Consider the following 20,075-nt stretch of genomic DNA (forward strand, 5'->3'; position numbering starts at 1 on the left):
TAACTCTCATTCTAGAAAATTTAAAATAGCCAATATATGTGCTCCGCATTTTATCCTTATATTATACTACTACTATATATCTGATATCGAATAATTATTTTGAGATTGTTATCGAAAAATTTATTTGGTTTGTAGCTACAATGAAACCACATTATATGATAATTGTCGGATAATACCTTGATGTGTGCGCTATGTAGTGCTCCTTAGTGATTTTCGTTAGAATATTTAGATTTTTCCATACGCTGATGTCGCTACTAGTTCTATTATATTTGCTTGACATTTTTTCATCTTTTAACATTTCTTTTGTATAAATACTTCATTATTTAATAGGATGCGCTATTGAACAGGATTTTCATAAATATCATCTTGTTAAAAAATTCAACAAATTATAATATCCCAAGTCCCAACTACAAACTTCCAACCTATGTACTATGAGGTCAGTTGCAGGTATATTAATTTTCAGAAATAATAACTTCTACTCTAGAAAATTCATACACAGGGGGAAAATGCAAGAGTCCTTTGACTAATATAGTATTCCAACTAATTATGTCAATAAATATTTCAATTGATACCTTGGACTTTTGATGTGTAATTGAAAGATATGAGACATTGACATAAATATTTGTTGGAATTTGAAATAAGTGGGGTTGTCATTGAAATAAATGCTATACAAAAATCCACAAACAGTTTAAGCAGTAGAGTTTAATGGTAATTGCTGAAAAGTTTGACTTTTGAACGATATTTTTTTGCTAAACGTCGTTTTGCAATTTTGTTTTAAGAGTATCTAAATGTACAATCTTATATTCCAATTTATTATTTAATCCATAATAGTACATGAGTTTAATCAAACTTCAAAATGTATCTTTCATCAAAGTTTGAAGATTTCATCAAACCTTGATAACCCCCAAAATATGTTTAATTCAATACTCCCATCATTACAAAATTCATACTCTCTGGCCACTATCAATAATTTTAGTAAAAGATATGGAGTGCAAGTTTATGAAATTTATCCTAAAATCTGACAAAAGAAATAGTGTTAAAAATTATATTTTAATTTTTATTTACAAATAATATGAGATATTATTTGTTTTCACTATCCAACACTCTCCCTTAAACTCTTCAAGGTGAACCATCGAGGAATTAGACAATTTTTTCTGATTGGGTTGGACCAGAACTTTATTAAACTAACCAAAATTGAAACCCAAATATACAAATGTGTAAGTTATTTTTGTTGTTAATTGTTTTCGACCAGCTATATTGATGAGTCGGTCGTTTTATTTTTGTTTCGACTCAACTATATTGTTAACCTGGTAAATTTCAACCCATCATTCGGCGACCGTTTTGATACCATGTTAGAAGTCCGTGAAATGGTTTCACTTTTCTCTTCCCATAGAATTTTTTTACTTGTTAACGTTATAATAAAGTTATACTAACGAATCAAAATGAATAAAAGATACTTACAGTACTAGTATTGATTATACTCAGAGCATTTGTGTGTTCAAATTCCTTTCATTTGTGTGAAATAATAACTGGAAATAGAGAATTGGGTACACACGATTAAAACTTGATCTAGAAATACTTTTAGTGATTAATAAACATCAATCGAAGACCTTACATGAAAAAAGCAAAACAAAAGAAAAAACTTGAGTTCTCGTACATATTTTTGTCTCACGTAATGTAGTTGGAAACAGCTGCATTTTCATCAAAAAGTTATCACAAATAGTGAAAAAGGTAACAAAGACAAGGGGTCGTTAATGAGGTGTTTGGCTTTATATTTTTTGGATTGATTCAAATCTTTTTGAATACTTGATTCCACTAGTTTGGTATAAATTGACTGTGACAAAAGCATGGATAAGATGCCAAGGCCATGGATTGTCAATTCATGAATTATATAAAAATATTTCTCACGTTTAGTTGAAATCGATTCTAGAAACTATTATAGTTGGATAAGTATGTCATAATAAAATACTTTAACATCGTACTCCAAATTTTACAAGAATATATGTTTCCCTATTCATTATGAGAACTAATCGGAGCCATGCAATTGAAATCGATGTGATTGGATGTACTAAAGAACTTGATCGCTAGGATAAGATAACAGTGCAGTGTGGCGATCGTCGCTAGCAATGGATGATAAAAAATTTAATTAAAGTGTACCTCAATCTCGAAGGATTGTGAAAGAGCTGCCGCTTCGTGAGATCGGGGACATCTCCAAACACAGTTTTATGTTATGGAGTTCTCAAATTTTCATGGGCTAACGGTCGGATCAGAAAGACTTATGAATAAAAATTAAAATGTAAAAGAACACACAATCTGGGACTAGCCCAAGCCAGGCCCAATTATACGTTATGGGTTGGGCTGCTAACAGAAATGCTCTTAATTGGGCATTTAATCTCTCGGAAAACCTTTTAATCTAACGATATGTGGGCCACTTATTTTAAAATTTTGATAAAACTCAAATTAGACCATGATCAATTCTGTATTTTTTCTTGTCACACTATTCAGTTTTTTAAAAATACTGTATTGACTAAAGGGGAATAATTTTACAATAAAACTATGCAGCAACAGGATTGGGACACAAAATTATTTTAATAATATACATATAATAATAGATAAATATATTTAATTTTTAAATACATTTGCATACTTATCATTCTCCCCATTTTTTTTATAAAATTATTAATTTATTTTAGGTAAACTAATTTTATTAAATCAATATTAAGTTTATTGATTTTGCTTGCGGGCCACATTACGGCTGTTAAACTAGCTCATATATTTATTCATATAATTAGAAGTCATGACAATTGTTTTGGACAAATTGTAAATAGAAAAGTTACTAAACTTTTACTTTTATAATGATAGGTTGCCCTCATATCAAAAGAAGTGCAATTGTTATAATCCATTCGAATGTTACATCTCAATAATCTCACACTCCCACTTGCTATAATAATTAGTATTGGAACTAGGTTTTCTACACTAAAAAATTCCCAACTTGAAAAAAATAAAAATATAATGTTAGAACTACTACAACGTTGTCTTTTGTTACAAATCTATGAGAAAACCATGTTACCTATGACAAATCACAAGTATTAATTCACAAATCAAATTAACCACCCTCCATTATTTAACACTAAATCCCAACTAAAATAAGAAGAAGTTGCAAATTTTTAATAAAAGATTCTACAAACCAAAAGTAGCATAATTGTGATGAGTAAGAAACAATGTTCCCTTCCCTTGAAAACATTCCAACATTAAGTAGCTCTGTTTTCTTGCATTTGGCTCTGCCTCCGCGCCAGCTATGTTTCTCCTCATCTTCTCCCTTCTTTTAGCCTCTCCGGCCGCCGCCGCGGCCGACAATGCCGCGGGGCCGAAGAGCATATTCCTCCTCGCCGGCCAGAGCAACATGTCCGGCCGCGGCGGCGTCATCAACGACACGTGGGACGGCGTCGTGCCGTCCCAGTGCCGCCCCGACCCGATGATCCTCCGCCTCAACGCGGCTCTCGCGTGGGAGGAGGCCCGGGAGGCCCTCCACCGGGACATCGACGCCGAGAAGACCTGCGGCGTCGGCCCCGGGATGCCGTTCGCGCACTTGGCGCGGCGGAGGGATCCCGGGATCGGGGTCATCGGGTTGGTCCCCTGTGCCATTGGAGGGACCAACATTAGCGAGTGGAGGCGCGGCGGCCGCCTCTACGGCCAGTTGATGGCCCGGGCCCAGGCCGCCGTGCTAGGCGGCGGAGGGCTGATTCGGGCGGTTTTATGGTACCAAGGCGAGTCCGACACCACAAGTCACGAGGATGCTAGGTTGTATAAGAGGAGATTGGAGAGGCTTTTTACCGATATCCGGTCGGATTTGCTTTCACCGGTGCTTCCGGTGATCCAGGTACGACAGTCGGGAATTTACCCGTCTCGTTATTTCGGTTCGATGTAGTAAATTTATATGTATGGGTAATTAGTTTAATTTTGTCTAGTTATTTCGGTTCGATTCGGTTCAGTTGAGTAAATTTATATGTATGGGTAATTAATGTAATTTGTACCCTTTTAATGATTAGTGTAGGTGGCGCTAGCATCGGGGTCCGGACCCTATGTCGATGTGATAAGAAAAGCTCAGCTCGAACTCGAACTCCCAAACTTGAGATGTGTAGATGCCAAGGGATTGGATCTCGAGCCGGACGGGCTCCATCTCTCGACCAGAGCCCAAGTCCGGCTTGGGCATATGCTCGCCGACGCCTTCCTCGGGATTACGGCTCCTCTACCCGTTCAAAGCAGTGGTGCTCACCGGAGGTGCAACAATTTTTTCCTTGACCTCTTTCTTAGATGGATTAGGTAGACATTTTTATCAAGAATAATTATTATTCAAACTAAATTGTATTTTAAGTTTTCAACTTCATTTCATCATACATATCAATAAAATACGAATTCTTTTTTTATCTATGAGGCGTTGCAGGTGGTTGGGTAAGTTTCACCATCAGTGTAATTGTGGTTGTACTATTGTAGTCAAGAATTGGTATTGAATTCACAATACAAAACGTTGGGTTGTCATTTTCTTTAATCCAACTTAGATGTCTAAGTATGGACTGGAAATATAATTAAATTTGGAAATTGTAAAAGAAAAGTTGTAAACCAAAAGTAATTGCTAAAGGACTAAAGTGTAATGAAAGAAAGAATAAGAAGCCTTGACAGATAAGCAAAGCTACACTCCACTATTAGTAGTTCGAATTGGATTTATATCTGTCTTAAATTTTCATGGTCTCACTATATAGAATATTTATTGAGCTCAGTTCAATAATTCTTAGATTCAAAATTGGTCAACTTGAATGATGATTTCCATTGTAGATATTTATTTATTACTATAAAATGACAAACTTTGTCCATCACAGATGTCTGGAAATTGTCGGGGTTGGCTGGAAACATATGGGGATTGTTATTTTGAATCTAAAATAAAACACAAATTATTATCAATAAAACTATACAGCCACATTATAACTTGCTACATAAATTTAAAATTCTAAATAATATTTAAATAATTTTGCATGCTTACTTTAATAATAAGGTATGTTTTCTTCACTGACAATACTATAATTACGTTTTCTTTCTATCTCTCTTTTACTTTAATAATTATGCATTAATTTTGTGTCATTTTAAATATTCACAATTTTATGAGACGGAGGGAGTATAAAGATTGTTATACTCTATTTTTTGCAAGATAGTTGACGTCAATAAATATATCACATTATGGAGAAAACTAAAAGTTGTTTCATTAAACATTATTTACTACTCTCTCCGTCCCATTAAAAATGAAACGTTTTCCTTTTTTGTTCGTCCCATTAAAAATGAAACGTTTCCTAAAATGGAAATAACTCTATCTCTATTTTTTCATCTCTCTTACTTTACTCTCTCTTCTTTCACTCACAAAACAACACTGCATAAAATCCCGTGCCGATTTCCAAATGTTTCATTTTAAGTGGGACGGAGGGAGTATAATTTGGATAGATTTGAATAAAAGTATAAAAGTGTGATACATTCCATTTATCCTTTGTAACTATAACACTTTTAAATTAGTCTCATTAAGGATAAGATAAGTAAAATAATGAATTCAAGAAATATTAATAAGAGAAAAAATAGAGAATATTACAATTATTGATTAATATACTATAAATGAAAAAATAAAATGCTAGTAATGATCTGTATTCAATTTAAAAGACTTAAATTAATGTTGGAACTTTTATATTAATGTTGAAACTTAAAATAAAGCTACAGTTAAATTTCAAAATAAGACTTAAATTATCATATACGGAGTAGAATATAAGCTGAAAATGATTTAATCAACAATTAAAAAAGAAAAAGGAAGGCCCATTCGCAGAGTCCATTTAGTTACGAAAAAGATCAGTTCTCTTTCTGAGAATAACAGCGCCGGTGAAAGTTCGGGTACCCGCGGGTACCCGAACCCGAAATCTCAAAAATATCATACCCAATACTCGATCCGTATATGAATTCGGGTACCTTAATACCCGATGCGGGTACTCGAACCCAACTAATCGGGTACCCATAAATCCGGAATTATTATATTTAAAATTTATTCTTTTATATAAATTAAATTGTGATGAGAATAGAAATTATTAAAAATCACACAATACTTATACTATTTATTGACTATAATTCTATATTATATAAAATAGACCTTAGACAAATAGACACTACTTAATTTTAAAATAAACTTTTTTTGGTATAAATTGAAATATAAAAGGGATTATAAAAGAGATTAAAATAACTTTTTAAGACATTAAATGAACATGTAAATAAAATGGAGAAATAACTAATTAACTATATATTTCCAAAAGATAATAAGTAAGAACATAAATAATGCAACATGAACCAAACATGAATGTAAAAAAGAGAGCAAACGGCAAAAAGAGAGCAGCAGCAGCGGCGTGAAGGAAACTTGAAAAAGTGAGGCATACGAAAAATTTATAAATCTACATGTGATTAAATAAAGTAACCCTAGATTTACCTTACGGGTCATAGGCCCTATACTAAATAAAAATATTTATCACAAATACATAATTAATCAGGTTTAATCGGGTATTAGTCGGGTACCCTAATACGGGTTTCGGGTATCCTAAACCCGAAAAATCCTAACATTAACTACCCAAACCCGTATTCGAATCCATTATTTCGGGTTTCGGATACCCATAACCCGTCGGGTATTGGAACTGGGTCGGGAATACCCGAAACCCGCGGATTAAATTTTCAGGCCTAAGCGCCGCCGCCCGCCTGGTTCTGGATATAGAGGATGGGGCAGAGACGTGAAGGCGGTGGGGTCGGCAGCTGACGGAGGGCATTTCCGGCCACTATCTGGCGCTGACGGTGGGGTCGACCGACCCCGCACGACCCCACCTAGATCCGCCGCTGATTACGTGCTACTTCCGTCCCCCAAATTTTGACACAGTTTACTATTTCGGTCCGTCCCTGAAATTTGACACACTTCACTTTTTACCATTTTTTGTAGTGAACCTCATATTCCACTAACTCATTCTTACTCACATTTTATTATAAAACTAATACTTTAAAAGTATGACCCACATCCCACCAACTTTTTCAACTCACTTTCCATTACATTTTTTAAAACTCGTGCCGGGTCAAAATGTGTCAAAATTTGAGGGATGGAGATCGTAACAAAATTCGGCATGAGGTCATTTCGAGGGTCCATGAAAAATTGTACTACTAACTTGCAAAATGAATATAAGTAAAATTTATTTTATTACCATAACTTGTTATAAAGTAAACACAGGGAGAAATATATTTTAGAATTTGGAAAGTCTTATCATGCTATGGTAAAATAAGTTTAATTGCTTGTAAATATATAAATTATTTCAAAGGTTATTAACTAATACTATTATTTTAAAAACAATACATGAGACTTTAAATTTTCTTTGGAATTTGACATGGTCCAAACTTCGTAAGGCCAACAACTCGATTCTCCAGAATTTGATGTCAAATGAAAAGGTATTGTTAGATTGATCCAATATCTAAGCAATATGTATTTTAATTAACGAAGGCTTAAGCAACTAATTCAAAATAAAATCACGACATTAAAATTTGACTCGTCTTAAAACTCTCTTAAACGCTCACCACTTTGTGCTCAAAATACCAAGAGAAAAGGATATGGTTGTTACAAGAGAAATTATGGTGAATAATCCAAACCTTTCATATATACGTGCTATATATAAATAGTGTTCGACAAAAATTTATCGTACATTTAAATATGCGATGAAATACATGTGTCTCGTGTTGGAACCACTAAAATAGGAGAATGAAAATAATTGCAAACTACTATTGTATACAATGGAGAAATATTCCAATTACTTCTCATTCCAAACCATCCAAGCATTCTTAAAAAGAGGCCAAAAAATAAAACTACAAGCTTAAGCCTCCTTTTCTCAATCTTGTTGCATTTTGTTCCGACCAAAATATGAATCCCATTGGTTGGTTAACCATTTTGTGTTGCTCAACATTTGTGACATGCCTTGACCAACCCCAAAACGTGTTCATATTGGCCGGACAAAGCAACATGGCCGGACGAGGCGGCCTTATAAATGGCGCGTGGGACCAAAAAGTCCCTGCAGAGTGCCAGCCCAGTCCGAAGATCCTAAGGTTCAATGGCAAGCTTGCGTGGGAGGAGGCCCACGACCCTCTCCACGTGGACATTGACCATAAGGTCTCTGGCATTGGGCCAGGGATGTCCTTTGCCAACACATTGTTGGCAAAGGACCCCACCATCGGAGTGATTGGTTTGGTCCCATGCGCAGTTGGAGGAACCAAAATAGGGGAGTGGGAGAAAGGGATGAAGTTGTACAACGACATGATCGATCGGACCAAGGCCTCCCTCAAGGACGGAGGGGCTCTCCGGGCTCTCCTATGGTACCAAGGGGAATCCGACACGAAGTTTTTGCAAGATACTGAGTCGTACAAGGCCAAGTTTGAAAAGTTTATTGCTGACGTGCGTGCTGATTTGCAAATGCCCACATTGCCTGTTGTCCAGGTACAATAAAATAATTGTAATTGTTAACGTTTAATGGCGGACAGAGGGAATCTTAGGCTTTTTTATGTTGTTAACGTTGTAGGTATTAGTGACATCTGGCGATGGTAAGTTCGTAGAAGAAATGAGAGCAAATCAGCAAGCGATCAAAGTTGCCAACTTGAAGCAAGTGGATTCGAAGGGGCTTGAGCTCATATTCGACAACGTGCATCTCTCGACCGTGGGGGCGATCAAGCTTGGGCAGATGTTGGCCGACGCCTTCCTCCAATTTTAGTCAATCGAGCCGCCTCGTCCATTGATGGTTTGGAACTATATATATAATTGAACGTGATGCATATGATGTATACGTTGAATTTTTGCAATAAAACATGTTCATCAATTATCAATATACTAACATAACTCATGCCTTATGTCACGATTGGATTTGAGTCCTAAGTTTTATGATCTCCAATATGATAAATTCAAAATTTAAGCTACAATCAATAAGACATTAATATGCTTTTAATGACTGTCATCGCATTTATCACTAGTTTCTATAACTAATCCTCTAATTATTTCTCTGGTAATCATCTTTATCTCTTGCTATTCCTACTCACATTCCGCAACTACATTTGGCGACACCAGTAACAATTGCAAGAAATATTTCATAATTACAAACAGTGTTTTAGACTCACAATGTAAAATTTTTGGCTTCGTCGCTGACTACAACAACAAAAACTTCCATAAATAGTGACAAATTGAAGTGTATGAAAATCGATGAAGCATGTTTAGTAGTAAAGATTAAATTGATCCAAAATTATACTCAATATTGAATTGGCGTGAGATTAATGTTATTCTTTCAAACTAACACCATTTTATAAAAACTAAAACTTATATAATCCACAATATTGCCGTTTGCTCGATCATGTAGGGATCAGACCACTTGGGATTCGCTAATTACCGGGACCTCTTTTATTGATTGATTCTGAGATGGCTAATCTCAGAGGTACAAGCCAAATACAACCGTGGTATCTTGATTACACACTAAGTACAATGTTACAAGCAGAAAACCCTAGACTACGCTTCAGAACTCCTTGGTTCTTGAGAGTCCATCTTTTCTGGTTGCACCTGCACACTTCGTAGCTGAATTAGTCACACAAGAAAGTTGATCCCGAAGGATCTAAACACAAAAGAGACTAAGTCAGAGAATCGGGCCACGAGTGGCTTAGGTCACAGCAGTGACTGCACTAGGCCTCAGACCTCCCCAATCCTCACAACAAGTCACAAAGGAGAGCACCGTTGAACGAATCCAAACCAGAGATTAGTGGAACCCTAGATCTCACCGGTCAACGTACACCACGGCCGTCTCACACGTGGACTTACCCACACAACTCCAGAACACGGCCAAGAACACAGATCCCTTACCACACACTCCAAGCACTTCGGGATTGGTCACTGACTGAAGACCAAACCATAGAAAGAGAAGGAAACCGAAGAAGTTGCCTAACACTCAATCTACACGGGTAAAACTCTTAGGAACTGAGAATCATCGGTGGAACAGAAAGCTCGAAAGAAAAAACCCGGCTAGGTTCGCCGGAATCTTAGAGAGAAGGAAGAGAGAGGAGGCGGTTTCTGGAGGCAAGAGAGAGAGAGAAGCAAATCGAATGAGAGAAGTCTAACAGGCTTCTCTCACTTAACAAACACAACACTCATCCAACGGCTGAGAGCCACAATCCGCGTGGAGTTGCCAGGTGTCACACATCCAGCCGCTCTGGATAAGTAAACGGGCCAGGCTCGATTTAGGCCAACAATTAATCACATGGGCTCAGCATGGACCAGCCCAATCAATTAATAAAGGAAGCCCAAAGCAAGGAGTCCAATATTCAACATTCTCCACCTTTGGACTACTTCTGGAGAAACAGGGGAGAGCCTTGGTCTACTGCTGCTTCGTCATTGCCTACAAGGCATTCCTATCACCAATGAACACAAGTTCAGTAGATAGAAGATGCCAGGTTGCATAACAAAACACCAGATGGTACCCCAATTAGTTTTGTAGGACTTAAACTGCCTTGTGACTTCACAGAGTCAACAAGGTCTTTCCCCGGGACATGCAATGCACATGCTCAACCAAAATCAAAGTGCAATTTTTTGATGCATGACAACAACTTGTCCACAGAAAGACATTTGGTACCCATATCAGCAGGGTTATGATCAGTATTCACTTTTTGTAAAAGAACTTCACCTTTTTCCACAACATCTCTAATAAAATGGAACCTAACATCTATATGCTTAGTTCTATCATGGAAAACAGGATTTTTACAAAGTTGAATGCAGACTGACTATCAGAGTACAACACAGGAGCAGACTTAATAAACTTGAGTTCAGAAAGAACTCCCTTTAACCAGATTGCCTCCTTCATAGCCTCTGTAATGGCTATATACTCTGATTCTGTTGTAGACAGAGCTACAATGTGTTAGAGTTGTGATTTCCAACTAACACAAGACCTGCAAACCTGAAACACATAGGAAGTTGTGGACTTCCTCTTGTCCTTATCATTTGCATAGTTAGAATCAACAAAGCCACACAACTCAACACCTTGATCATGCTTAGAAAAACACAAACCATACTTAGAAGTATTTTTCAGATATCTAAGCAACCACTTAAGAGCTTCCCAATGCACTGGACCAGGGTTAGACATGTATCTACTTAAGCAAGAAACAACATAGGCAATATCAGGCCTAGTGCTAACCATAAGATACATCACAGAGCCAATAGCATTAGAATAAGGGACCTTTTGCATAGCTTTAACCTCAGATTCAGTTGTAGGACAAAGGTCCTTACTTAGCATAAAGTGAGCAGCTAAAAGAACAGAAGCAATTTTAGCACCAAGCATATTAAACTTTTCAAGAATTTTTTGCACATAAGGTTCCTGATGAAGGACCAGAGAAGAGGACTTCCTATCCCTAAGGATATTGATCCCCAAAATCTTTTTAGCATCACCAAGATCTTTCATGTCAAAATTTTCACATAAGGCACTTTGCACATGTTTAATAGACTTAATGTAAGGACCCATAATCAACATATCATCCACATACAAGCAGGCATCAAAGGTACTCCTAATGAAACCTAACTTCTGCATGCATGTATTAAACTTAATATTCCACTGCCTAGGAGACTGTTTAAGACCATACAGAGCCTTTTTAAGCAAACACACATGATTGGGAAAGTTTGGATCCACAAAACCCTCTGGTTGTTTCATGTATATGGGTTTATCCAAGTCACCATGAAGAAAAGCAGTTTTGACATCCATTTGCTTTAATTCCCAATTAAAATGAGCACATAAGGCAAGCATCACTCTTACAGTAGTAAACTTAACCACAGGAGCAAAAATTTCTGTATAATCAATCCCTTCTTGCTGAGTAAAACCTTTGGCAACCAACCTAGCCTTGTACCTCAACCCCTCAATCTCATCTTTCAATTTAAACAGCCACCTGCAATCAACTACAGAGGCACCAGGGGGCAAAGGCACAAGGATCCAAGTATTATTGACAAATAGAGAGTGGATTTCCTCTTGCATAGCTTTAAACCACAAATCCCAGAACTTGGACTTTTGAGCCTGCTTAAAGGTTTGAGGCTCATTTCCATCAGATTCAAACACATTAAAAGCTAGGGCAACCAAATTTACAAAAGAACCAAATCTATCAGGGGGTTTACCAACCCTTCTAGCTCTATCCCTAGTTAACTGATAATTGTGTAAATCTGGATTATTATTGGGTTGTGGCTCACCATCAAAAACATTTTCAGGGTCAGGGTCTTGGTTTTCTAGAGGCTCAGGGGGTATAGGATCTGGGTTGATAGGGGAAGAGTTCCACACCTGCTCCACCTCAGTGGAAGCATCACTGCCCTGGGACTCCACCTCACTTGAGGACCTCTCCTCAGATTGCTCCACCTCACTAAGAGGTTCACCATCTGAGGATGGAGAAGCAGGGGACCTGGGGACAACACAGGGGAAGTCATCTTCATTGAAGACAACATCCCTACTGACAACAACCTTGAAACCAGGTTCATCCCTAACCCACACCCTATAACCCTTAACACCATCAGGATAGCCAACAAAAACACCCTTTCTTGACCTTGGGTCTAACTTGTCAGTTTTTGAATGAATAAAAGCACTACACCCAAACACCCTTAGGTGTGACAGATTGGGTTTTCTACCAGTAAAAACATGCTCAGGGCATCTGCCCTTAAGAGGAACAGAAGGGGATCTATTTATCAAATAACAAGCAGTGTAAAGAGCTTCACCCCAAAACTTTTTGGACAACCCACTTTTGGACAGGAGACACCTAACCTTTTCAAGTAAAGTCCTATTCATCCTCTCAGCAACGCCATTTTGCTGAGGGGTGTAAGGGGTAGTTTTATGTCTCCTAATCCCAGTTTTTTGACACAAAGAATCCATTTGAGCATTGCAAAACTCAAGGCCATTATCTGTCCTAATGGTCTTGATACATTTTCCAGTTTGATTTTCAATTAAAACTCTCCAATTTGAAAAGGTTTGAAAAACATCAGACTTATGTTTTAAAAGAAAACACCAAACTTTCCTTGAAAAATCATCCACAATGGATAAGAAATACACAGGTCCAGAGTGGGTAGTAACTGAGGCAGGGCCCCAAACATCCATATGCAAGTACTCTAAGACAGCTTGACTAACATTTTCAGTCACAGGGGTGGGAAAAGACACCCTGTGCTGTTTTCCCATCACACAAGTTTCACAAAAGGGGAGCTTATTTTTGAAATCCAACTCACTCAAAATATCAGAATTTTTCAAAAGTTTTAACCCCTTCTGACTCATGTGCCCAAGTCTATTATGCCACAGTAAAGCCTTATCCATTTTACCCAAATTTACACTATGATCATAACTAGTTAGAGGCTTAGCAGTACACACATACAGATTACACTTCTTCACAGCTTTAAGCAGGCATAGCACACCCTTACAGATCTTCATAATACCCTGCCCCCACTTACCCTCAAAACCCTCAGATTCAAGACAAGAGCAAGACAACAGATTATAGCTCAGATCAGGCACATATCTCACATTTTTCAAAGGCAGCAAGTATCCATTCTCAAACTTTAAAAGCACAGTACCAATGCCAAGAATCTTACACTTCTTGTCATTAGCCATAGACACAAAAGCATTTTCCACAGGTTTGAGAGAAGTAAAAGCATCTTTGAAAGGACATATGTGAAAAGTGCATCCAGAATCAATTAGCCAGTCATTCTTGGTGAAGAAACACTCAGAGGCAGAGTTTACAGAAAAAACATCATGGTTCATAAAACAAACACCATCTGCACCATCATCCCTGGCCAGATTTGCAACAGACTCCATCTGGTTATTACCATTTGGATTCTTACCTTTCTTGGGTCTAGTAAATTCTGCCTTGTAATGACCCACTTCCCCACAATTAAAACATTTTCTTTTAAACTTAGGGTCTTTACTTTTAGACCTAGACCTGCCTCTGTTTGACTTCTTACCATTCCCAGAGGAATTACTGCCATCCCCTCTAGATTTAGACCTCCCTCTCACATTCAAAGCCTTAGTTTGAGAAGATTTAGGGTTAAAGTTTTCTTTAAGCTCCAATTCTTTTGACTTTAAAGAACTGATTATTATGTCTAGAGGGGCACTATCCCTTCCATACTTTATAGCTGCCTTAACATCACCATAAGTATCAGGGATAGCATTCATGAGGGCTATGCTGGTATACTCATCAATGGTTTTATCTCCAGACCTTTTGATGTCCTGGACCAATTTTTGAAAAGTATCAATATTATCATCTATGTCCTTTGAAAGATCCAATTTAAATTTAAAAAGCTTTTCCAGGAGATACATCCTGGAGGACATAGAAGTTTCAGTATAAAGGGTATCCAGCTTAGCCCACATCTCACTGGCACATTCAATAGCCCCAACCTTTCTAATCACAGAGTCAGAGAGGTTGAGGATAATTGAAGACCTAGCTAACTCATTCATTTCAGCCTTTTTCTCAGCAGACATATTTTCAGGAAGGACCCCTTCAATGGCTTTAAAAACCTTTTGCTGAATCAGAACACATTTTACCTTTTGTTTCCATATAACAAAATCATTTTTTCCATTGAAGGGGACAATGCCAACTGGCTGGGTCATTTTGAGAAAGATTTTTACACACACAAAAGAACTCAACACACCAAGGGCAAAGCAAGCAACTCTGCTTTCACAGTTAGTGGATTTAAACAAGTAACAGTCAAAGAATCCACTAGGAACAAAGATGCAGAGATTTTTCATGCAGCAATCACAGATGCAGCTAGCAGCAAGCACACACACAGGCAACACAACTCAAGGTGATCCCAGACACACAAAGATCAAGTCTAGGTGAGTTCCTCCCTATCTGTCACGTGTACCCCGGCAGGAGGATTTCCCAGTTCGCAATCACCCAATGTATGGGGGCGCAGGGGGTCACTCAAGGCAGTTAAGGCACAGGGTGGATAGGTAATTTACTCAGGACACAGAAACAGAGCTCTGAGATACACACCTTGAGTAAGAAAAGGAAAAACAAGCAAGCAGCGGAAGAAAAGAAAGCTGTAAGCACCAAGATCATGCAAGAAGATAAGAGCACAGAGCCTAGACCGCGGCCAGCGGTTACTACCAGCAACAAAAGCCCAAGCGTGGGGTTCTAAGAAAGCAGTAAAGAGAGGTTTAGCCAATATACCAGAGCGGTTACCCTTCGTTAAGGTGTAACCGTCTTACCTCAGGGCCTATACCGGAGGCCGAGCTTTACTCTGACGAGCCCACCTCCTTAATTTGCGACCCGGCGCGCCCAAGTGATCCCTCCGTGGCTCTGATACCACTGTAGGGATCAGACCACTTGGGATTCGCTAATTACCGGGACCTCTTTTATTGATTGGTTCTGAGATGGCTAATCTCAGAGGTACAAGCCAAATACAACCGTGGTATCTTGATTACACACTAAGTACAATGTTACAAGCAGAAAATCCTAGACTACGCTTAAGAACTCCTTGGTTCTTGAGAGTCCATCTTTTCTGGTTGCACCTGCACACTTAGTAGCTGAATTAGTTACACAAGAAAGTTGATCCCGAAGGATCTAAACACAAAAGAGACTAAGTCAGAGAATCAGGCCACGAGTGGCTCAGGTCACAGCAGTGACTGCACTAGGCCTCAGACCTCCCCAATCTTCACAGCAAGTCACAAAGGAGAGCACCGTTGCACGAATCCAAACCAGAGATTAGTGGAACCCTAGATCTCACCGGTCAACGTACACCACGGCCGTCTCACACGTGGACTTACCCACACAACTCCAGAACACGGCCAAGAACACAGATCCCTCACCACACACTCCAAGCACTTCGGGATTGGTCACTGACTGAAGACCAAACCCTAGAAAGAGAAGGAAACCGAAGAAGTTGCCTAACACTCAATCTACACCGGTAAAACTCTTAGGAACTGAGAATCATCGGTGGAACAGAAAGCTCGAAGGAGAACTCCGGCTAGGTTCGCCGGAATCTTAGAGAGAAGGAAGAGAGAGGAGGCGGTTTCTGGAGGCAAGAGAGAGAGAGAAGCAAATCGAATGAGAGAAGTCTAACAGGCTTCTCTCACTTAACAAACACAACACTCATCCAACGGCTGAGAGCCACAATCCGCGTGGAGTTGCCAGGTGTCACACATCCAGCCGCTCTGGATAAGTAAACGGGCCAGGCTCGATTTAGGCCAACAATTAATCACATGGGCTCAGCATGGACCAGCCCAATCAATTAATAAAGGAAGCCCAAAGTAAGGAGTCCAATATTCAACAGATCAAATATGGGAGCTAATTCTTTAATAACTTTGTATCGAATTTCATAGATTGGCATTATTAATATCGAGAAAAGGTACGTATATTGAAACTTTAATTAGGTAATCGCCATTTGGACCTTTTAATAATAATTTAATGAAAGTTTAGCTTCACAAAAAGACAAAATGAGAAGGCTTATTTCTAGAAGTCTCTACGTAACAAACATGACTCATCCTATTACGTGTCCAAACTACAAATTTCCTTACCTTAATTTAAGCACCACAATTTTGTACACATATAACACATACACACACATTCAATAAATTGAGGCATCTAAATTCTTACATTAAATCCTAGTTACATAAAATTTGAAGCTGAAGACTCATCTCATGGATACTACTACTACTACTACTAAGGTAAGTGTCTTTTTTTTTTTTTTACATTAGTGTGTGTGTAATTATGGTTTTGCACATGTTTAGGGTAATGAAAGAGTTAACGATGAGGGAGTGGTGGAGAGAAAAGTGGAGACCGTCGACTTCCGGAAGCCGGCGGGAGCGGAGGAGCCACAGCCGGAGAAGGTGGCGGTGACTCATCTCGTTCACGACGACAACAACGGCGGAGCGGCAGCTAAAGTGGCTGAGAAACTGCCAGCTGTCAGTGAGGCCGTCGGTGACACTATTAGCAGGATGCAGTAATTTAAATTAACTACTTATTGAATACTAATTACTATGTTAATTATATGAATGTCTTGTCTTTTGGTGTTTTAATGCTTGATTTTTATTCATCTTGGTATATCTAATTTGGCTTTTAGGAGTATTAGAAAATGAACACTTCAAAGATTCTTATTTGCATATCATAAATGAAAATATAGTTATATAATTTGGATCGACCGGAACTCACACTTATATTATCAAAATATTCATTAACTAATAGGGTCTATTATGAAAAGGAAAATATGCAAGTAAAACATCTATGTCTGATTAAGGCAGGTGGGTACCTCGGGCCCAACTGTGACAAATTGGAGTTGAGCCCATAATATCATAAGTGCAAAACAAAATATGGGCATGGGATATGAAATTCTATTTTTTCTCCCTAATTCTATTTTTTTCAAGTTACCATACATGATATGAAATTCTATTTCGAAGTAAGAAAAACACTCGAATCGACTTTATACCTAGGATATAAAAGCCTATGTGAAATCCGAGCTTCGACCAAACCTGCCACTGTGAAGAAACGGCAGACCTTGCTAGCACACACTGAGGGCAGCTAGTTTGAGCCGTCACCCAACACCCTTTCACCATATTTTCAACATCATCCCTACTAAACCTTCCCCACTCCACTTGTGATCTATTCGAGACCGATTTGTGCATTTCGTTATACTTCAATCCTATATATCTCTTGGCTCCTGGAACCACCAACGATACAGAACATAGCGTTGCAAGGAAGAGGAGCATGAGCGCGGAAGCTACCATCTGTTGATATAACATAGACCCCGAGCTAAGAATCTGAACAATATGAATATACACATTTCCAGCAATAGTGATGACTAGAATGCCTAAAGCCGCCATGGATAGCACAATATCGTTATTCTCCGTGGAGCCCAAAGATGTCATGAAATTATTCATAGCAGTCGCATCAAATAAAGGCTGCTAAGCCTCACGAGTTTATCGTTGGAGGTGAGGTCTAAACTCGTTAGATCCACGGGGAGCTTCATGGCTACAGCTAGAAGTACGAGGGAGAGAAATACTTGCAGGGAAGCCAATACTTTTTGCTTCTGAAGCCAATGCAAGTGTGCAGACGGCAGAAGCTGCTTCAATGTACATGCCTATCCATGGCGTTGTTGCGTTGGGGATGAAGCCATGAGGCCGAGAGCTAACTCTATCGGCGATTTCTATCTGATTTTCTCTCTGTTGTTTGCATGTAGCATGGACTCTTATTTAAATCAACATACTACCTCCGTCACCCAAAATTTGCTACACTTTGACCCGACACGGGTTTTAAGAAATGTAATGGAAAGTGAGTTGAAAAAGTTGGTGGAAGGTGGGTCCTACTTTTAAAGTATTAGTTTTATAATAAAATATGAGTAGGAATGAGTTAATGGAATATGGGGTCCATTACCAAAAATGGTAAAAATGAAGTGTATCAAATTTTCAGGTACGGAGGTTGCAATATTTCAGTATTCCATTTCTTTGGCTTGTTGAGACAAGACTTTGAAATTAATTTTTCAGTGATGTCTTTGTTGCCCTGTTCTTGGTCAAAAATTATTATTTTTTCTTAATTTGATTGATTTTCTATTATGATTAGAAGGAAACTTGCTATGACACGAATGTGGTGGAGTGGAATCATGCACTTTTTTCCAAGTCTTGCAAGTCTCATTGATAGAGACACGTGTGGGGAGTTTTAGCAAGAACGTAATTATGGCTGAAAATTGGAATTGGCAAACAAATTGTGCAGGAAAATGGGCTTTCCTATTGACAGAATTTTGACAATGGGCCCAAAACGAGAATTCTCGGGTACTTTTTTGACAATGGGCCCAACAATAAGACCATTAATTTTTTAACAATGGGCCCAACATATATTATTTTGCAGCTGAAATCTAAAGCACTCGGTAAACAAAAAAAACAGAAGAAAGTTATAACCACGCTTAATAAGAAACATGTTGAGACTAAAAATAGATAAACAACATGAAAATTACTACTACGGGCCCAACATATATTATTTTGCAACTGAAATCTAAAGCACTCGGTAAAAAAAAACAGAAGAAAGTTATAACCACGCTTGATAAGAAACATGTTGAGACTAAACATAGATAAACAACATGAAAATTACTACTACTACTACTACTACGTTGTTGTTGAACTGTCTCTTGATAATGTTGAAGCAGATGCCAAAGGATTTTCAGTATTTAGCTCAATGGACGCCATCCACTCGTCTAATTATAAAAAAATAAGAAATTCTTAAATCTAAATAAAAACACAAATATTAAAGAAAAAATATAAAAGGACACTCTTCACCTTTATTTAATGTTTAATTTAAATGCAATAACTTCCTAATTCGGTTTAAATAAGCAAAAAATAGACTAAAATTAAACTAATGACAAAACCAACTCTTGCACGACCTGACGACCATTTCCCATGCAAACTCTTGGTGGGCTTTAGATGTTAGAACTAAAGTACTCTCACGTGGGCTTTAACAAATCGGCTCAGAAACTATCACGGTATTGGGCCCTTAAGTCCCTGGACCATACGTTATTCAGTAGTATTCCACCTGTCTCCTAAAAATAGAAGTTCTTTCTTTTTTGGTTCGTCCCTAAAATAAAAAAATTTTATATTATGAAATTACATTCTCTCTAATGAGGTGAGACCTATTGTCCACTAATACACTTTTCTTTCCACCTCTCTCTTACTTTATCAATTTTGCATTAAAACTTATGTCATTTCAAATGTTTCCATTTTAGGAGACGGAGGAAGGAGTATTTTATAGTATTAAAAATATGTGAACATAAAATTAGAGACTGATTAGCGATTAGCTGACTAGAATGTAAAATTACACGAAGCAATTCTAAATCGAGTTAGAGTTCACTACTTTGATGTAAAGGAAGAAAGAAAATTATGTTTAAAACAAGCTTCAACTTGCCCACTTGGCTTCAACCTTGTCAGAGACCATGTTGTTGATTGTGTAACACACTGTAACACTCACTAAACCTTCTCCCTTTGACTTAGTCATCGATCTGCATAGGCCAT

General features: G+C 38.0%; 2 protein-coding genes across 2 annotated transcripts; both read left to right on the plus strand.

Annotated features, from left to right (window-relative positions):
- Positions 1-3,153: 3,153 nt before the first annotated feature.
- On the plus strand, positions 3,154-4,431 carry LOC125218320 (putative carbohydrate esterase At4g34215). Its single transcript, XM_048119969.2, has 2 exons — positions 3,154-3,880; positions 4,055-4,431. Exons 1-2 carry the CDS (start codon positions 3,299-3,301, stop codon positions 4,325-4,327), a joined length of 855 nt encoding a protein of 284 aa, XP_047975926.1. The 5' UTR covers positions 3,154-3,298; the 3' UTR covers positions 4,328-4,431.
- A 3,442-nt stretch (positions 4,432-7,873) lies between these two features.
- Positions 7,874-8,918, plus strand: LOC125201536 (putative carbohydrate esterase At4g34215). The gene is made up of 2 exons (XM_048099697.2): positions 7,874-8,539; positions 8,622-8,918. Exons 1-2 carry the CDS (start codon positions 7,970-7,972, stop codon positions 8,808-8,810), a joined length of 759 nt encoding a protein of 252 aa, XP_047955654.1. The 5' UTR covers positions 7,874-7,969; the 3' UTR covers positions 8,811-8,918.
- The last annotated feature ends 11,157 nt before the right edge of the window (positions 8,919-20,075 follow it).

Source organism: Salvia hispanica, chromosome 2, assembly GCF_029641045.1.
Source record: "Salvia hispanica isolate PSC_SH4W2 chromosome 2, Shi_PSC_v1, whole genome shotgun sequence".
NCBI lineage: Eukaryota > Viridiplantae > Streptophyta > Magnoliopsida > Lamiales > Lamiaceae > Salvia > Salvia hispanica.